Here is a 19624-nt window from a genome sequence, read left to right as displayed (position 1 = left end):
TGTCCAACGTTTAACCAACCATGGGCAACATACTGTCCACATAACTATATACTGGTTTAAGTCCAAATTGGGTAATAAGAGCTAGTAATTGGGTATTAAATTCGCTCAATGGGATAATAATTGCCCAGAATATATATATTCTTTTACCAACATACATTACTCAACACAGTGAACAGTATGTTGCCCAACATTATATATATATACACAACAAAAAAAGTAAGTCCCCCCTAAATCAAATTGCTGTAACTTTTGAACAGAATTTTTTGAGATATGATATTTCGCAGGTGGTTTTCTACACTCATTAAGCAACTCCTGGTGAAAAATGAAATTGATCGGTTGAGTCATGCATGAGTAATTAAAGATTGAATTAAGAATGACAATTTTTGAAAGTCACAAGTGTCGATTTTCAGATTGTGCTAATACAAAGTTGGGCAAAAGTTGTTTTTAGGTGAATTTTATGGTGTTATGCTGTTTTACTATCCATCATTTAGCCACTCCATACACAGTTTTGATATCGTATGTTCATGGTTGAGTGAGCACAATGTATTGCAGGGGCCGCGGAAGCGGGGAGAGGGGGGGGGGGGCTTTAGCCCCCCCCCACTTTTTTTTTCCAAAAGCATGTACAAAAATGTAGAAATGACCATACGATTGTGATTTTTTGCATGGTCAGCCCCCCCACTTTGACAACCGTTCCGCGGCCCCTGTATTGTGACGTATCCTCATAGGGGATTATGGTAGTATCCTCTACAACTTGTTAGATCATGTTAAAATTTGAAAATGTTGGTGTCTCCCCCGATTAGCCCCCTCCCTCATTTTAAAATTCTGGATCCACCACTGATTTGTCCATAAATTAAATTGATCATGAGAAATTGTTATGAAAAGAATACATTTATGCAGTATAAAGATAATTCATTCTTAAGTTTTCGAATGTGCTCGCTCAACCATGAAAATGTTTAAAGTTCGGAAAGTGTGTGGTGATAGAAATGATGGATGATAAAAACAACAGCTAGTAAAGTCACATTTGAAACCGAATTTGCCCCCAATATTCGCCTCATTACCCTTTATAATGCGTCTGTGACATTGAAAATACAAATTTTCCCTCTTTGATGCGTGCTCACTCATCCATAAATAAACAAATCGATCAGATTTTTACACAGAATTCTGCCCATAGATTGATAAACATTACTGCCAAATTACATTGGTAAAGACAGCCTTGAAAAAAAGTTCCACCCTATTAAATAAGGGGCTACTTATTCTTAAACATATGCACCCATAATGTACACAAGTCTATGAGAGAGGAAGTCATCATTTTAACAAATATGAAATGAGGGTTTGTTTCATGGACTATTTGTTGTTACTTCTGCCAACAGTTATTTCATGAAACTTCGCACATGGCTTCAGAATAACACTATCCAAAAGGCGCGCACACCAAAATAACCATTCGATACGGCACAGAGTGGGGCCAAGGCCTTGAACTTTCTTCTCATTTGCATAATTTTTTAATATTGTGTGCTCACTGATGCATTAAACATCGGAATTTTCATAAAAATCAAATCAAATGAACTATGCAAGGAGGTTTGTGACAGATATCCAAAGTTACAAATTGCATTTTTTCCAATAACGTAAAAAAGAGCTGATCACCTCCCACATGTTCATTCAAGCGTGAATGTTTAATCAAACGCCTTTGAATCATTGAAGCATGTTAATTTGTCATGAACATAACGAAAAAGTTGAGAAAATATCATTTTCAGTTACCAAAATGAAACAATACATGCCTATGATATTTGAAAATCGTCTTTTTTGTTTTCAGTAAATGTTCATTGAACCGTGAAACGATGAATATTGTTGAAGATACTCTTCCCCAAAATAACTGTCATCATATTCTATCATTTTTATTGATAAAAATGTGTAAAAAATCCAATTATAGCAAATTTGGACTTGTGTTTATTCAACCGTGAAATTTAGCAAAAAAGTTGTATCGTCTTTTATAAAGTACCTTTTACAAACCTTCTGACTATTTTTCATGATGAGAATGTGGAATTCGTTTCAATAAAATGGAATCAAAGTAATGATATTTGGCTTGTGACTTTTGAAAAGTGACATTTTTGCCTTTTGACGGTGCTCACTGAAGCATGACGTAAAATACGTCCATGACATTTACTCAGAGGATAGCTTATAAAATTACCTACACGCTCATGTGAAAATGTATTAAAAACTCGCATGGGTTCGGAAATTATTGATGTTTGTTTAAGGGGGGACTTACTTTTTTTGTTGTGTATATATATATATATACACAACAAAAAAAGTAAGTCCCCCCTAAATCAAATTGCTGTAACTTTTGAACGGAGTTTATTTGAGATATGATATTTCGTAGGTGGTTTTCTACACTCATTACGCAACTCCTAGGGAAAATTAAGATTGATCGGCTGGGTCATGCATGAGTAATTAAAGATTGAATTAAAAATGACCATTTTTGAAAGTCACAAGAGTCGTTTTTCAGATTGTGCAAATACAAAGTTGGGCAAAAGTTGTTTTTAGGTGAATTTTATGGTGTTATGCTGATTTACTATCCATCATTTAGCCACTCCACACACAATTTTGATATCGTATGTTCATGGTTGAGTGAGCACAATATCGCAGGGGCCGCGAAAGCGGGGTGGGGGCCCACTTTTTTTTCCAAAAGCATGTACAAAAATGTAAAAATAACCATACGATTGTGATTTTTGCATGGGTCAGCCCCCCCCCCCCACTTTTGGCTCAGCCCCTCCCCCATACTTTGAAAACCGTTCCGCGGCCCCGGTATTGTGACGTACCATCATAGGGGTTTTTGGTAGTATCCTCTATAACTTGTAAGGTCATATTAAAATTTGAGAATGTTGGTGGCTCCCCCGATTATAGGCCCCTCCCCCATTTTTAAATTCTGGATCCACCACTGATTCGTCCATAAATTAAACTGATCATGAGAAATTGTTAGGAAAAGAATACATTTATGCAATATAAAGAGTATTCATTCTTAAGTTTCGAATGTGCTCGCTCAACCATGAAAATGTTAAAGTTCGGAAAGTGTGTGGTGATAGAAATGATGGATGATAAAAACAACAGCAATTAGAGTGACATTTGAAACCGAACTTGCCCCCAATATTCACCTTATTACCCTTTAAAATGAGTCTGTGACATTGAAAATACAAATTTTCCCATTTTGATGCGTGCTCACTCATCCGTAAATAAACAAATCGATTTCATTTTTGCACAGAATTCTGCCCATAGGTTGATAAACATTACTGCAAAATGACATTGCTAAAGACAGCCGTGAAAAAAAGTTCCACCATATTGAATAAGGGGTTACTTATTCTTAAACATATGCACCCATAATGTACACAAGTCTATGAGAGAGGAAGTCAAAATTTTAACAAAGATGATATAAGGGGTTTGTTTCATGGACGGTTTTTGTTACTTCTGCCAACAGTTATTTCATGAAACTTCGCACATGGTTTCAAAGTAACACTATCCAAAAGGCGCGCACACCAAAATAACAATTCGATACGGCACAAAGTGGGGCCAAGGCCTTGAACTTTCTTCTCATTTGCATAATTTTCGAATATTGTGTGCTCACTGATGCATTTAAAATTGGGATTTTCCTAAAAATCAAATCAAATCAACCATGCAAGGAGGTTTGTGACAGCTATCCATAGTTACAAAGGGTATTTTTTCCAATAACGTAAAAAAAGAGCTAAACACATTCCACATGTTCATTCAAGCGTGAATGTTTAATTAAACGCCTTTGAATCATCGAAACATATTAATTGGTCATGAACATAACGAAAAAGTTGATAAAAGATCAGTTTCAGTTACCAAAATGAAACAATACTTGCCTATGATATTTGAAAATCGTATTTTTTGTTTTCAATAAATGTTCATTGAACCGTGAAACGATGAATATTGTTCAAGATACTCTTCCCAAAAATAATTGTCATCATATTCTATCATTTTTATTGATGAAAATGTGTAAAAAATTCAATTATAGCAAATTTGGACTTGTGTTTATTCAACCGTGAAATTTAGCCAAAAAATTGTATCGGCTTTTAGAAAGTAGCTTTTACAAGCCCTCTGACTAATTTTCATGATGAGAATGTGGAATCAGTTCCAAAAAAATGGAATCAAAGTAATGATTTTTGGCTTGTGACTTTTGAAAAGTGACATTTTTGCCTTCTGACGGTGCTCACTAAAGCATGACGTAAAATACGTCCATAACATTTACTCAGAGGGTAGCTTATAAAATTACCTACACGCTCATGTAAAAATATATCAAAAACTCGTATTGGTTCGGAAATTATTGATGTTTGTTCAAGGGGGGACTTACTTTTTTTGTTGTGTATATATATATATGTATAAATGTATGTATGTATGTATAATGTGTATATGTTATTATTATATACATGCATTTGCACTGAATTCTTTGTTTATTTTCGGTTTTTTTTTTTTTGGGGGGGGGGGGCCTCTCTAAAAGGCTGATTGAAATTCAATGACCATTAAGGTTTGTTTCTAATGTTTCTATTTTGTCTGATATTTCTATTTCGTCTCCTTCTTCTTCTTCGTATACGAAACATGTCGACATAATAATTTTGCTGGCCTATGTAAAGACACATTAAAAAACCGTTTAGCACTTTAATGTCAGTGGTAACGTTATTCATTTAATAAGTAACTATCAAACATTACATACACTATTTTCGTAAAAATAACAAAAATAATACAAATCTGATATAATAATCTTTTGCAAGTTGATATTAAAAATATTTAGATATAGAAGTGTCGACTTTCTTCCATGTACAATATTTTGTGTACTTTTCAAAATAATACTTACCTAAAATAAAGACCCAAATCAACATCGTGTTATTCAGTTATTGGTAGATGAGTTGTGACTTCACAATCAGGGGCGGATACGGAATTTCCAAAAGGGGGGGGGGGCACATATTCCCGAGAAAAACTTGACAAGCAAAAAAAAAAAAAAAGAGAGAAGAAGAAGAAGGTCCTCATTTGAGTATGAACGACATAAGTTCCCATAGAAAATATTGACTATGGCTCCAAATGCCCCCCCCCCCCCCTCCCCCGACCCGATGTTATTAATAGATTACTTTGGAAAACATTAATATTTTTTAATGGACAAAATTATGTGCACTTATTATTGAGATATAGTTATTTTCACTAAACACTTGAATCATTGTATACATATATATATATGTATAATAGCAATAAGTTTACAAAATTACTGGTGCATGGCGGCGTTTTATTGAGGTGATCGTAGAGACGTATAAAAGGCTTGAGTTGGGCAAGTTTTAAAAGCCCCTCACACCTGACCGAATGTAGGCGGACGAAGGGTGACGAATGGGAAAAATGTACGAAATGCACGCGAATTCAACAAATTCAAATAAAATTTCCGTCAAATCATGCGATCAGCAGATCAGTAACTATATTGTCAAATTTTATCAACGAACGGTAAGCGAAGGATAAATATGACATGCAAAGGATATCGATTTTTCGGTTCAGTGAGAAAATTGCGGCCGAAGGCAAGCGAAGGGTTGATATAACCCAAGAAGACGAAGGAACAGTCAGCAATGGTTTGATATGGCGTGCGATGAGAAACGAAAACGAGGGAATAGATCAGGCAATCTCGTCGTTGTGTCATCGTGTTGCTTCGTTACGGGTTCTTTTGAGATCGGTCCACTTTGGCAAAAGCGCGAAGAGGGACTATGCGCGACAAAAACACACGAACGATAAACAAACGATAACCTCAGACTAAATAAGAGATGCGAATTCAAACAGATGACCAACGACTTTTAAATTCGTCGGGAAATTTTAAACATGTTCAAAATTTCCACGCGAATTTGAATAATCGCAGCTGTTAGTTCAGAAGATGTACGAACCCAAACACGAAGGGTAAATATGATTTACTATCAGTTACCATTGAAAACGATTTTTTAAAATGCCTTTCGCCAGCCATCGCAAGGCGTATTTCAGGCAATTCGGTTAGGTGTGAGGGGGCCTTTAAAGCTAAAGTTGAACAATAAATAGCGCGAATTAGTGTTTTGCAGGCAAATATACATGTTGGCAAATAATTTATTTCTATCATTTACACATTAAGTATAAGCATCAACTATATTGGTTTTACATCAATATTTCAATTCAGATTGATAAAGAGAATGATAATGCATGATAATTAGATAATTCATGAGTAAAGATATACATGTATAACAATTACTATGAAAAAATAACAAATATTAAATAATGTCCAGAACGTAGTTTCGTTAGGGTAAAATCTTTAAGAAATCAACAAAAAACAATTCTAAACTCTCTTCATATCTGATGTATTTAGATAATGAATATTCATCTTGCAAAGTATAATAACCAAATCATTATTTTTTTTAAACAAGATATGATTACATTCAAATCTAAATATAATTTCAGGCAACAATTCGCACAAAAACAACTTACAGTAACTGTTGTCATTCGCGTTTCTTCACTTGTGCAAGAGACGCGTAATTGCATTAGAGTTAGCCGGGGTAATTATGGGAGCGCCTTGAGAACCAATAAAGGCGGATACGTGCGCTATACAAATCTTAAATATTATTTGTGCATAACTGATTCTGTAACAGTGTCTAAAGAAAAGTAAATTCTTTATATGTTTTTCCTTTGTAGAGCCAATGAGTGACATCAATAACGAATTATTTACGAGTGAATATATAACAATATATGAATTTGAAGAACCTCTTCCTCCTAAATATCAAATATACTGCTAATTAATTTACTTCCATGAGCACTTTTGATTTCGGGAGGAGTTACCTCAGGGGTCAATAGAATAAGGGAGACAGGGGACAATAGTTCTTCAAATATCAAAATTGTAAATCTGAGTATAGGCTAATTGGAAATACAAGCACAGCACAGAGTAGCCTCATTAACCTAGAGCATGATAACGTCTTGTATATCATTATAATGCTTTGTTAACAATGAATATGGTAACCTTTTTTTTATAAGCTCAGAATCATGAAAAATTATAAGTTCGAACATGATGGATAAATAATATATGTTTATTATAATGAAATCAAATTTGCAGCGGAATACTGAATTATATGAATTTTTACAGGTTAGAAATTCAGTATAATATATGTACACAGGGTGGTAATAAAAGTACCTTATACTCATATATGTTCATGATGTTAGGCATTGATACATATTACCTAGTGTATACAGAGAGGGTAAGGGAGTAAACTAAAAGAGGGAATACATCTTTCGTACAAAATGATATCTGAATAAAACACTATTCCGGATTTGATAAGATTGTTAACAAAAAAAATAAAATATTGATTTTGTCCGAAAAGTGACAAATTTTGATTTTTTAAACAAAGCTGTCATTTGATAATTCAAATTTAGTAAATTTTGTTACGATTGTCCCCGATCTCCCCTTCTTTTTTTTTTCACTTTAGAGATGAACCTCACGTAACCTCATGCTGGCTTGACTATAAATCTCTAGCATGTCTAACGTGAAAGATGCATCGTTAAATCGACCACATGTGCAACGTACATCAATAACAAATTATTAACAAATATATCTCTTAATTCATAATACAAGATTCATATGTTGGCACCATATACTTGATATTGATAAATGCATCAGGTCCTCCATAACGTTCTAATACCTGAAGTGTTTCATTGACCAGGTCACCTACATTCTGACCTTTCCATTGGTCATACTCAATACCATCACCAATATTCTTATTCTTATTCTTAAAAATGTTCATAATGGGTAATATCTGTCGGTAATAAGGTACCAATGCTTCACCTATCAATGTCTGCTTACCACCGTTCATATAACATGTTACAAGGGTTTGAAGTAAACGCATAGTTGCACATATTACATCAGCGTTCCGCGTCTGTGAAAAGAAAAGAGAAATTAAAGAAAAAACAGAAAGAAAGCAAATGAAGAAATGAGAAAATGAAATGATAATGAGGAAAAATATAAAAAAGAGAAAAAAAGAGGGAGAAGAAGAAGAAACAGAAGAAAATATGAAATATACAGAAGAAAAAAAATCGTTATAAAATAAGAAACACTATCCAAAATATTATTGTTTTGAAAATAATCATATATATATATATATATATATATATATATATATATATATATATATATATATATATATATATATATATACATATGTAAGTATTATATACATGTATTATCATTGAATCCTTTGTTCATTATCGATGATATTCACATCATCAACAAATGTAATCAAATATGTTGGAGATATGATTAAGCTATGTTAAATTGAATATTTTCACATTTTTTTTATAGGCCTGAATTTGATTGGCCTACATTTGATTATCATGGAAACTCATATTCAAATAAAACTATTTCAAGACTTCTTATAGTAACTATACACTTTGCCTCCAAAATATAAATGAAGCTATATATCTAAATATATCAAATACAATAGAGAAGGCCTCAATTGATCAAATTTTTAAATCGTTTGAGCTCTGTAGTGGTACGTGGGTAGAGTATAATGCGTATTTTAAAACTGGCCTACAGTTTCATCTTCCCTACATTGGCTTATAAAGAAGTTACTCAAACAGTGTAATATTCATTTTAAAAATGAAAATGGCTAACGCGAGTGAACTTCGTGAGACGCGACCATTTAAGGATGGATCAAATTTTGTTTAAGATAGTAGGTCTTAATCATTTGTGTATTTTGTTATCCATAAAATGTGTTAAATCTTTGAAATACCTGAAGAGCTGTTTTAATAGGGAGGATGAGCTGTGGGATGACTGGTGGTACCTTATGACCACCATGTGTTAACATATCATGTACTCCTTGACGAGCAAAGAAGCTATATGGATGACGTGTTTCTGATAAACCATCGAAGAATAAAGGAAGGTAATGGTGAAAGTCTAGCTTCTCAATCTCAACCTGTAATCACATATTTTAAAGTAATTAATTTCATGAAAAACAAATTACCGTAAGATAAAAATAGTGTACATTGTAGAATAAGTAGGTCCAAATATTATTGTTTCACGTATATTGGCTTTATATACTGGTAAGTAAATAAATTCAAAAGTTAATGCTTTTTGCCAATGAAAAATTAATGTCATTTACTCCTGATGAAGACATTGGGAGCGTCGAAAATTTAAGTAATTTTGAGTAAACATTTTTTATTAAAAAAAAGGATGAACTTTCGGATTTGTTTTGTTATCACTATATAATAAATAGTGTATAGTGGATAATGGGTTCCAAGCATTAAACATTGCATAATAAGAATTAATATTTTAAAAAGCCCAACAAACATGCAGCATGCAATCATCCAGGCATGTAATATTTCACAGCGGGATTCTCAATAAAGATCGCGGCAGTTGTCATTGGAACGTATATAGCAAAATGATAATCTCATCGAAGCTATGGCAAATGCTGTGGGATTTCTCTACCCTGAGATTGTTTGATCAAAACAAGTTATTTCGGTGTATTTTGTGTGTTTACAGAGATGTTTTCTTTCTGACACTGTAGATGAGAGTATGATGGCATTAGAACGTGATTATATTATGATAATTATTTGCTGCTTTTACAAGACATACACTTCATTGAATTAATTTTCGATATCAATGAATATCTAACAACTCTAAAAAAAACGCCTCTTAAAGTTTTATTTTGAAGTATGACTATTTTAACATCTTCTTGAGATTCTACTTACCTTCCATGCTATTTTATTATGGCTTGTATCATGTTCAACCATGATTGGAAAGTCACCTCTATCGTAGAATTTACTGAAATCAGAAGGAGGGGGAATCTTTTCCTGAAACGCACCAGCTTTCGGTGGAGGAACGACGACAGCATTATCCCTCCTGGAAAGAGGCGAGAACGCTGGTGCTTGGACAGTCTTCCCCTTTACTCCTCCAATAGAATGCATAGCACCAGTATTTTTCGCGCCATTTTGACGAGTCGTCTGTGAACATGATGATGAGGATGAATGAGCTTTCCAAGGATGCGTATGTACTTCTGATGTAGTACCGTTCACTGAGCGTGTGGTATGAGTCGACATACTGTAATTTTGAATATAATTATATTTTACTCTGATCAAAGCTTGGTAAATGCAAAGAAGAAATGCTTAAAACTACAAGAAATACGTTTCAATCACTTTTCAAGATGGCCTTGCTAAATCCAATCACAGCTCACAGCTGCGGCGGAGGAAGTGCCGTTCTCCAGTGTATGGTTGCTGAGGGATACACACTGCCTATTTGTGTATCGTAGAGTACTTCTTCATTTGTATGGTGTATGCTGAAAGGCCATAGCTGTATTAAAATACTAATCTCATGCTCTACCATGCTATATAGTCAGTATTTGTTGTGAAGACTGTTAGTGCCATAGCAACGACATACCTTGTACAACAAAGCTGTACTAGCACACCATTTCTTCCTCACTCTCTTTATTACCGCACATTATGATATCAAATTTTACTAAAATAATGTTTTCACACATACAACTAACTGACCTTTGCCCGATGTGTAGTCAAGCTATCTCAAATCTTGTTTGTTTTTATGGAGTGATGGGATACAATGTTTGCTTAATGTGCACTTTAGAGATATTGGCAAAGACAAATTATTAAAACTATGACCAAAGATAAAACGGGGAAATATGAAATATGATGCTGAGGTATGTTTTAGTTTGTCGCCTGGCGTTTGATTAGTTTATCGCTCTATTAAAGGGATGGTCCGGGCTGAAAGTATTTATAGCTTAATAAATAGAGTAGAATTCACTAAGCAAAATGCCGAAAATTTCATCGAAAACGGATAACAAAGTTATTGAATTTTAAAATTAAGCAATATTTTGTGAAAACAGTCGTCATGAATATTCATTAGGTGGGCTGATGAAGTCACATCCCCACTTGTTCTTTTATATTTTATTATATGAAATTAGGTTTATTTAAATTTTTCCTCCAAGAACTAGAAAAAATTGGATTGACAACTGATTTAGTGCATTAGATATTTATTGCTGCAACTTATTTCATTACAAGGGAGCCTATTATTCACACAAGTATGAAATAATGAAAAAATATGATTTTATGTAATAACATAAGAAAACGGAAAGTCATCAGCCCACCTAATGAATATTCATGACGACTGTTTTCATAAAATATTGCTAAGCTTTAAACTTCAATAACTTTATTAATAGTTATCCGATTTTGATGAAATTTTCGGCATTTTGCTCAGTGAATTCTACTCTATGTATTAAGATATAAATATTTTCAGCCCGGACCATCCCTTTAAGGAGGCCTACACCAACAGAGAACATCAGCAAAAAGAGAAAGTATCTGGAGGGTTTTGTCCTGTCAATCTCCCGCTTGGAAATAACGTCTCTCACTCTCTCTCTCTCTCCCTCCCCATCACTTTCTCTGGGTCTTCTCTGTCCATTTCCCGTCATTTTCTATCATCCCGTTTTTAGAAGACAGAAAGTAGTCATAATGGATAACTATGGATGCTCTTATATATATTTGTTTCAATAATAAATTTAACAAGGTCACATTATTCAAAGCGGTTAAAATGAGTTAGCAATGATACGCCTTGGAAAGCAAACAGTTTTACCCCTCTTGAGTAAGGCGCCAAAGTGAATGTGATGTTTCATCAAATCGAAGAGAGAAAAGAAAAAAAAAGTATCCGGCTCTTTTTTGGGGAAGACCTTCTTTTACTAAAGAATATTCGCAACTTTTTTGTTTGAAGGGGGGGGGGGGTAAATTTACTTTGCCTTCTCCTTTTTCTATTCACGTTCCTTTTTTTTTTCAAAATAATATCGGGGGCTTCATTGCAGGTGCCGTGTCTGCCACCGCCGCCCCTGGCTACTTGCTTGAAGAAAACACAATTGGAGTCCCATAAGGGAGTAGAGGAACCATTATCCCTATCTTAAATCCAATGGATTAAAAGACACAATACGGTAAAACTTCTACGATAGTATATCCTGTATTCCTCATAACCAGAGGTAAATAAAGAAACCTGAAACTGAGAGGAGGTGCAAGGGAAGCTTTTTATTTTGCTTGTGACCGATTTGAGGTAGAGAAACTTTTAAAGACAAGGGGTTGGGAAAAGTGTCGCATATGTTGGATGAATTTGATAGACCATTACCATGGAGCTATAGCTCCATGCCATTACGGTGGAAAGATGCAAAAGGAAAGGTTTTGAATGATATTTTCGTTTCTTGATTGATACAAGCTAATGCCATCGACCAGTCGACATGAAAGTTTTTTTTTCTTTCTCAGAGTTTTCACCCTAATGCCAAACAAATTCCATCGATTCCTATCTTAACTGTGGATGGTATTACTAGAGAAGCTATACCAACACACACTTATTACATATTTTTCTGAAGGATATTAATCCGTTGACTTCCGATTATTTTATTTGTTAGTGTACCGAATGGATTGGCGACGATCGGGGGGGGGGGGGTACCTCGATTTCTTAATTGTGTACAGGAGCCTAGGAGAGAGGATCGTCTCATCCCCATAAATGGACAAAAAAAAATCACGAATCGGCGCATATGGCCGTCAGTGTCAATAAGATTTGATCCACGCGAACAACCACCCCCCTTCTTTTACATGGACTTCTCTTGTATTTTTTAATGATTAATTATTTGTTTTATGTATACTTAGAAATAGAAATGCTCACCAAACAATGAATTAAAAAGAAAACAAAATAGTTTCACCCCTACCTTAAAAATAAATAAAAACAATAATAATTTCGGGTCGATTTGTAATAGGCTTGATATCTTATAAGAAAATAATATAAATTTTCTGACTTCACCAAAAGTGGAAAAACGCATTTAGCCACGTTGGCAATTTCCCAATTAAATAGATAATGAGGGTGTGTTAATTTGGGGTACATCACTGTAAAGTGTGTGTGTCTCTCTCGCTTAGAATTTTCCCCTCTCTCTATCAGTCACTTCATTTATTACACAGTCATGTACACATAAAACACAACAACCGATAATGACAAAGAACCTGTAACATATCCTTTGACTGAAGACAATCATCTTCCCATATATTCTGTGTAGTTTACATAATCCTCCAAATCTATAATAATCCCATACCCAAATAATAGAACTGTTACAAAAGCAGCACATACAAGCATAGACACCAATTTAAGCATTACAAACAATAACACCAATGTTCACAGCATGGCAAGGGTAAACCAAGATATACAAATAAGCACAAAATATTCTATATTGAAATAAATACATTTGCATAATACACTCAGTCTAATCTCTCCTTAAAAATTCCAAAACTTGATTAATTCCTAAAATTCATTATTTGTCACTATTCTTCCATTGGTTACCTTGTCATTTTTATTCAATTTGCCAGGAATACTGCACTGATTTATAAGAAATGTGTATTACAATAACAGGACTATGAGATTCAATATTTTGCATATTTGAACTGAGTAAATTCTGTCAATATCAGCCTTTAAACTGTCCTCATACAGTAATAATTTAACTTAACATGTTTTAAAGGACATCATTATACCTGAGAGAAGGATATATTGCATTTAATAAGAAGACGTGTTTGGCCAAAACTCTAGATATTACAACTTGGTGGAATAATAAATATTTGCATGGAATAAATACAAATACTCGATTCATATTGGATAATTTGACAACACAGAATTACAATCCTCTAACCTTGTATAGGAAACAGAATCTTAAATTCAATTGTAATTCAATAAAAAGTGTGATTTTATTCACATCAGAAAACATATTTAGATGTCTGTGCTACACAATCATAATCTCTTGAAAACCCAACCAACACTGCATGATCCAATAGAACAGGATACTTAATAAATCAGATTTTGCTTTAAATTTGACCGTTCTGATATGTAAAATTATTTTAGAAGTTCAGCATAATGTTAGGAATAGTAAAATCATTACAATTTGGAATTGAACTTGCTTTTATTCCTACAAAGAGGCTCGAACAAGACTTAATTTCAATTTCAATAGTCCCACCTCTATTATGAATTCTGATTACTAAGATTTTAGGGGTTGGAATGTTCATATAAGGTGTTATTACATTAAAAAAAAAATTCTGATCGCAATGAATAGTTTAGGTTGCAACGGGCCTAACTTTAAAATATGACTTAGTGAATGCCACCTCCCTTCTCAAACCTATTTAACTGAGTTGTAAATCAAAATGTGCATCATACAACAACAAATTGTATTGTGTAAATTAACAAAAAAATACGCTATAGTATAAGAAATTTGATCATCCAAGCTGATCATTCTGAGGTGTTGAATTATTGTTTTAGTGACCCAAACATGAAGTAGTATGTGCAGTGCTATGTAACCAAAAGGAAAAGATGCTATATCAAGTGTCTTTTGGATAGGAAATTCGAGCAAAGCTTGCAGAAAAATAGTCAGCATGAAGAAAACTTTAATTTAAATACAAAACATGCTTCAAGAAAAAAATACCAAGAAAATAAGTTAAAATAGGCATAAATGCATTCAGTCAACAATGGCAGTTAAGTAAACTATACTTGTGAATAAATAAATATGATTCATTCTAAAGAAATAAATGTAAACACAATATATCTTCTCTGCTAAGGGCATCTTAGCACGTCTACTGTGAAACAAGATCTAGTACAAAAATATATATTTATCACATTATAAGTTAAACACCAGTCTAGATATTTGGGTGGATTGACAATAGTATCCATCAAATCAATGAAGAACTAATCAAATACAATGCAGTATAGTTACAGCATCTAACTTCAATTGCAATAGCAGGAGACAAAAACACCAAACATCCATTTTAAAGACGCTTCATTGACAAAAATATTTATAATTGTGTTTCTTTTTCTTCTTCTTCAAATCCTGTACATTATATTTACAATCCAACCCATTTCCAAACTGAAATAAGACAGATCATTCGCACAATTGAACATAAATAAAAGATACATTTTCTTGAACTTGCATTGAATTAAGAATGAAACTCCAGAAAAAAATATTGAGGGTAAATCTTTCTTAACATACGAGTTGATTTTAATCATACTATAGAAAAATTCATCATATATTTGCAATGAAATGTATGATATATTGTACATGTATGACACAATACAAAGGAAAAAATAGTGAACTTATCACAATTTTATAAAACAATGCAAAATTTAAAGAGCTGTATTCATTTCACATATTATACATGTAATTTCAACAAAATTGTTTACTTGATTTGATTTAATATGCTACAAGTATTCAATTGAACTGATCTGCCAGCTAGAATTCTCATGAAAGAAAATTAATAAGAAAGATTAAATTATGCAATGCATCATCAAAAGTATTTACATTAATTGCTTTGAATGTCTTTAAAATACAATAGAAATGATATACAATGGTTTCAAGTGACTGACAAGTAACCTGAAACTATCTTAATAAAAAACTGTTAGTGGGAATGACTCAAATTTAATCATAATCCAGTTACTAAATCCACATTTTAATAAAACAAAAACCACCATTTTACATGTCAAGTTTTCTTCACTATGATTCAAATAAGTAAGAGGATACACTCTTTGTAATTTCCAATGGACCAATTTACCTAGTCTTTTTTCAGCTCACAATTCATATACTCTTTTTCTTAGTCAAAATAACTAATAACCTCATTTTTTTATGCAATATACTGCACATTGTGAAGACGATTGTCTCAGGCTGACCACGTAGATAAATAATGGCAATGTACTACAATGCATACCACAGTAACCCCCCCCCAAAAAAAAAAAAAATAAATAAATAAACACTGCATATTGATTGTTTAGCTCTTGGTAATGGCATAAATCATTGCATGAATAGCTGAATACTGTGATGTAAAAAATGAGACATTAAAATGGAATTTAACTCAAAGAAGCTCCATCATTCCATCTTAATCCCTAAATAGACTGAGCTTTTTGAAAGCCTAAAATACTGAATTATGTGATTCTCCCCAAAATCTGATAACTAATTAAGCTTAAATTATTGACAAAATCAAAAGTTTGCTCTAATTAACTAATTTATTTTTCAAAAATGTGACCGAATGTAATAAAATAAAATAGTTTCACAATGTTTATGTATACCATCAAAACAAAATCTTATGTATTTCTTTTGTTTGTTTTTGTTTTTTACTTATTATTTTTTCTTAAAGGAAATTTCAGCAAGTTTTATTCCTATTATAAAAAAAAAAATTATATACATGTTTAACTTTGTGAGCAGCCGATTTAAAAAATTCTCAAACCAAGATGAAACATGTGTACAAGTGCATGTATTAGAACTAATAAACCCTGAAAAGAACCATTATTGAGAATGAAAAGCTAAAACTACAAGGCAAACCCCGATTTTGTAAATAGGCGTCTATTAGTACACATAAGTGTATGGGATGAAATTAAGATGGTGTTTTCGGTCACTTTATATTTCAATTTTTGAAGCACTAAATAATTATTTTCGAACGCAACTTTTTCTGGGCTTCATTTTTGTAACATATCACAGACACAGGTGACAAGTGTGACCTTCTAGCTCTGATTTTTTTTAAGTCAAACCAATGTTAACCAATCACTTTAATCAGCAAGGGTAGAAATAAGGATTTATTTATGAATTTTGGATAAAAACTCAATTTGTATTGGATTTATGAACAAAATAACAAATTCACACTTTTGAGTAATATAGGTTCCAAACATTTCAGAACCGTCAATAGTCGCAAAAATTTTTTTTGCAGCCTGTGAGATGGGGGGGGGGGGGAACTAAGTCAGTGAGAAGATTATCAGCTTAATTGCTTTAGTACCTGTATGGTGAAAAGAGAGAGGGGATTCAAGCAGTTCTAAGCATCATATTAAATACAGTTTATAAATGACAAAAAATAACAATTCTAGTACTGGTATTTTAGCAGAAGGTCAAAGATTTGTGAATAAAGACAAATGTAGATAGTAAAAATGAAGAGGGTGCTATTTTGGGAATAATTCCATGCAATAGTAATATTCCTTTGATAATACTGTAAATTTGAGATTATTTGTTCAGCGTAACTATGGAATGATGAAGAAATGTATAAAATAGGGAATTTTGAGAAAGCTCTGTATGTTGGTCCTAAATTACATTTATCAAATGAAATAGCACCCTCCTCTCTCTTTATCTATCATTTCCTTGAAACTCATTTAATTTTATGTGCACAGCAATTTCTAATCTCATGCAGTACTGTTCTAAAAATTATTCCCTTTAAATACTCGAATTGTACTATAAATGCTATGTGACATAGTGATAAATTTATCCTTTATCATTTTTCAATAAGCTGAGAAGTTAAGCCTAACAAAATCATTGTTTAAATGCACGCTCTTAAATTAACTTAACATTTTCTTATGAATATCAATTTGAAAAATATGTTTTAATATTTCAGCAGTTGGTTACATTCCACCCCCATTCTTTCAGGAAATTCTTATTTAACATAACTTCATTTATATATAATGTTTTTTTATTAAAAGATAATCTGTAAAAGAATTCTGCAAAAAAAAAAATGGTTATGAGGATAATTATCTTGGTTAAGAAATGGAATCAAACCTTGTGATAGATACTGGCAATGGAATAAAATCATAGTTGTTGATGAGAGGGTTAGTTCGTTACAGGTTTTGTGTTCTCTTTGTGTTGTTTAGAATGCTGTATTCCTCAATATCAGATTCTTCACTCCATTGTGCTGCATCAGGATCGCTATCTTCAGTAGCTACTTGACTGAAACCATTCCTCTTATGAAGTAAGCTACCAAGACTGAATTTATCTCCTGCTGACACCTAAAACAAGAAGCAAAATAATTCACACTTCTTACAAATCTATGGCAAGATTTACTATGTTCTGATAGTTTGTTTATTATTAACCCCAATTTTTAATGTGTCTACCTCGGATGTATACCTGCCTCTACAACTTCACACATTTTTTATCGAAAACGACATGGATTTGTACTTTTCAAAATTTTGATGGATATTTCAAAACTTAAGGAATGCTTTAACAATTTTTAGCATCATTTTTCAACATGAGAGCTCTGCTTGCTATTACACAAGGAGTAGTGTAATTGCTCTCCAAATCTTCTGAACTAAAAATTGAGAATCTCATGAAATTTTGCATGTGTTTTCAAAGTAAAATCAACGTTGTGATCCCATGAGGTCTAACGGAGGGCCAAATCTCTTCATTCCGCCATTTTACCAGACTTTCATCTTGGCAAACTTAAATGGTCAATAGAAAAAATGAGCACATGAACCTACGTGTACATTATTCTGAGTTGCATATTTGGCTTCTATGGATTCCAAAGCAACTCTGTGTAATATTTGGTGAAAATGACATGGATTTCACTTTAACTATAGAACAGGCTTTATAAACCCAGTTTCACAAAATAATAAAAATGAACTTGGAATAAGTTGCCTCCAGATTACTTGTTAAAAATATTTTTCATCTCTACAGAACAATTTTGTCAAAAATATCATAGACAAAACCGATTCTGGAGTACATTGACAGATGGGCTAATACAAGGTGGGGGGGGGGGGGGGTGGTAGCATTGGGATATACAGAAATTTCTTCTTTCACATTATACCGAAACCAATTCTAAACCTGTACGAGATAAGCAACAGTAGCTACATAACATACATGTACCTTGCAATTCTAAACCTGTCTGATATAGGTTTATAGTGGAGGTTATATGAAATACCTTATAACTCTAAACCTGTCTGATATAGGTTTATAGTGGAGGTTATATGAAATACCTTATAACTCTAAACCTGTCTGATATAGGTTTGTAGTGTAGGCTATATTACGTATATATACCTTATAATTCCGTCTTTTCTTGAGCCTGAAGTGCCCTTGAGCATGTAACCTTATTGCCACAGCAACAAGAAGCATGAGTAGGATGGGTACAGCTAGTACAGCCACTATGATAGTGGTTGTACCTAGCCTGGCATCACTGCTCAATCCATTCACTCTTGTATCAACACTTTCATTCATCAACTGCCCATCTCCTGTTACTGGTTGATATGTGGTACTATTACCTGAGAGAAAAGATTAAATATTATATATTGAATTCTTCACTCATGTACGTAACCACTGGACCATCTTTATATATCCTGTTACTGATTGATAAAACAGTGAATAATTGAGTGTCAGTTTGTTGCTTGACTGGCATTAAGGTGATCGAAAATGTACATTCCCAATCTTGTTTGTCAGGCAGGAGGGTGTCCATGGTTTGGTTCATACTAAGTTCATTAGTGGCTTCTGATAAACACAATTTTTCTTCGCTATCCAAATAAACTTGAAACCTTATCAGAGGATTGGAAGACCACATAGAACAAATTATTTTGTATACAATAACAATGTTGAAAGCTTTCATAGAAAAAAAAGGTGAACTTGCTTTAAATAAATAATGTATTAAATCCGCATGTAATGGCATATATAACAATTTAACAAAATAGCAGGGTCAAAATAACCAGTTCATTTCTCTTTTTCAAATATAACAAAAAAATGTTCTGAGATAAAGCAGTTAAACCTGTTTCATTAAAGCTTGTGATCAATAACAATGTTAGTATTGTTTTCAGCTTTTGTCAAAATTTAGGGGAAGT

General features: G+C 33.0%; 2 protein-coding genes across 6 annotated transcripts in view; both read right to left on the bottom strand.

Moving 5' to 3' along the window:
* Window positions 1–4672: 4672 nt before the first annotated feature.
* LOC129260632 (parkin coregulated gene protein homolog) lies at window positions 4673–10490 on the bottom strand. The gene is made up of 3 exons (XM_054898589.2): window positions 9736–10490; window positions 8778–8960; window positions 4673–7925 (listed from the first exon to the last, which is right to left on the bottom strand). Exons 1-3 carry the CDS (start codon window positions 10081–10083, stop codon window positions 7608–7610), a joined length of 849 nt encoding a protein of 282 aa, XP_054754564.1. The 5' UTR covers window positions 10084–10490; the 3' UTR covers window positions 4673–7607.
* Window positions 10491–13036: 2546 nt separating this feature from the next.
* The window catches only part of LOC129261976 (peptidyl-glycine alpha-amidating monooxygenase B-like), a 63685-nt gene continuing 57097 nt past the window's right edge, over window positions 13037–19624 (bottom strand). For 4 of the 5 annotated variants that reach the window (XM_064099566.1, XM_064099565.1, XM_064099564.1 and 1 more), the window contains 2 exons: window positions 18837–19057; window positions 13037–17812 (listed from right to left, as the gene is read on the bottom strand). In XM_064099566.1, the coding sequence (XP_063955636.1) occupies window positions 17645–17812; window positions 18837–19057 (389 nt within the window). In that variant the 3' untranslated portion in view covers window positions 13037–17644. The remainder of the gene's footprint in view (window positions 17813–18836; window positions 19058–19624) is intronic. The other variant, XR_010293576.1, reaches the window with a different exon arrangement.

Source organism: Lytechinus pictus, chromosome 5 (genome assembly GCF_037042905.1).
Source record: "Lytechinus pictus isolate F3 Inbred chromosome 5, Lp3.0, whole genome shotgun sequence".
Classification (NCBI taxonomy): domain Eukaryota; kingdom Metazoa; phylum Echinodermata; class Echinoidea; order Temnopleuroida; family Toxopneustidae; genus Lytechinus; species Lytechinus pictus.
The sequence above is the reverse complement of the archived record's forward strand: the minus strand, read 5'-3'. Positions and strand labels throughout refer to the sequence as shown.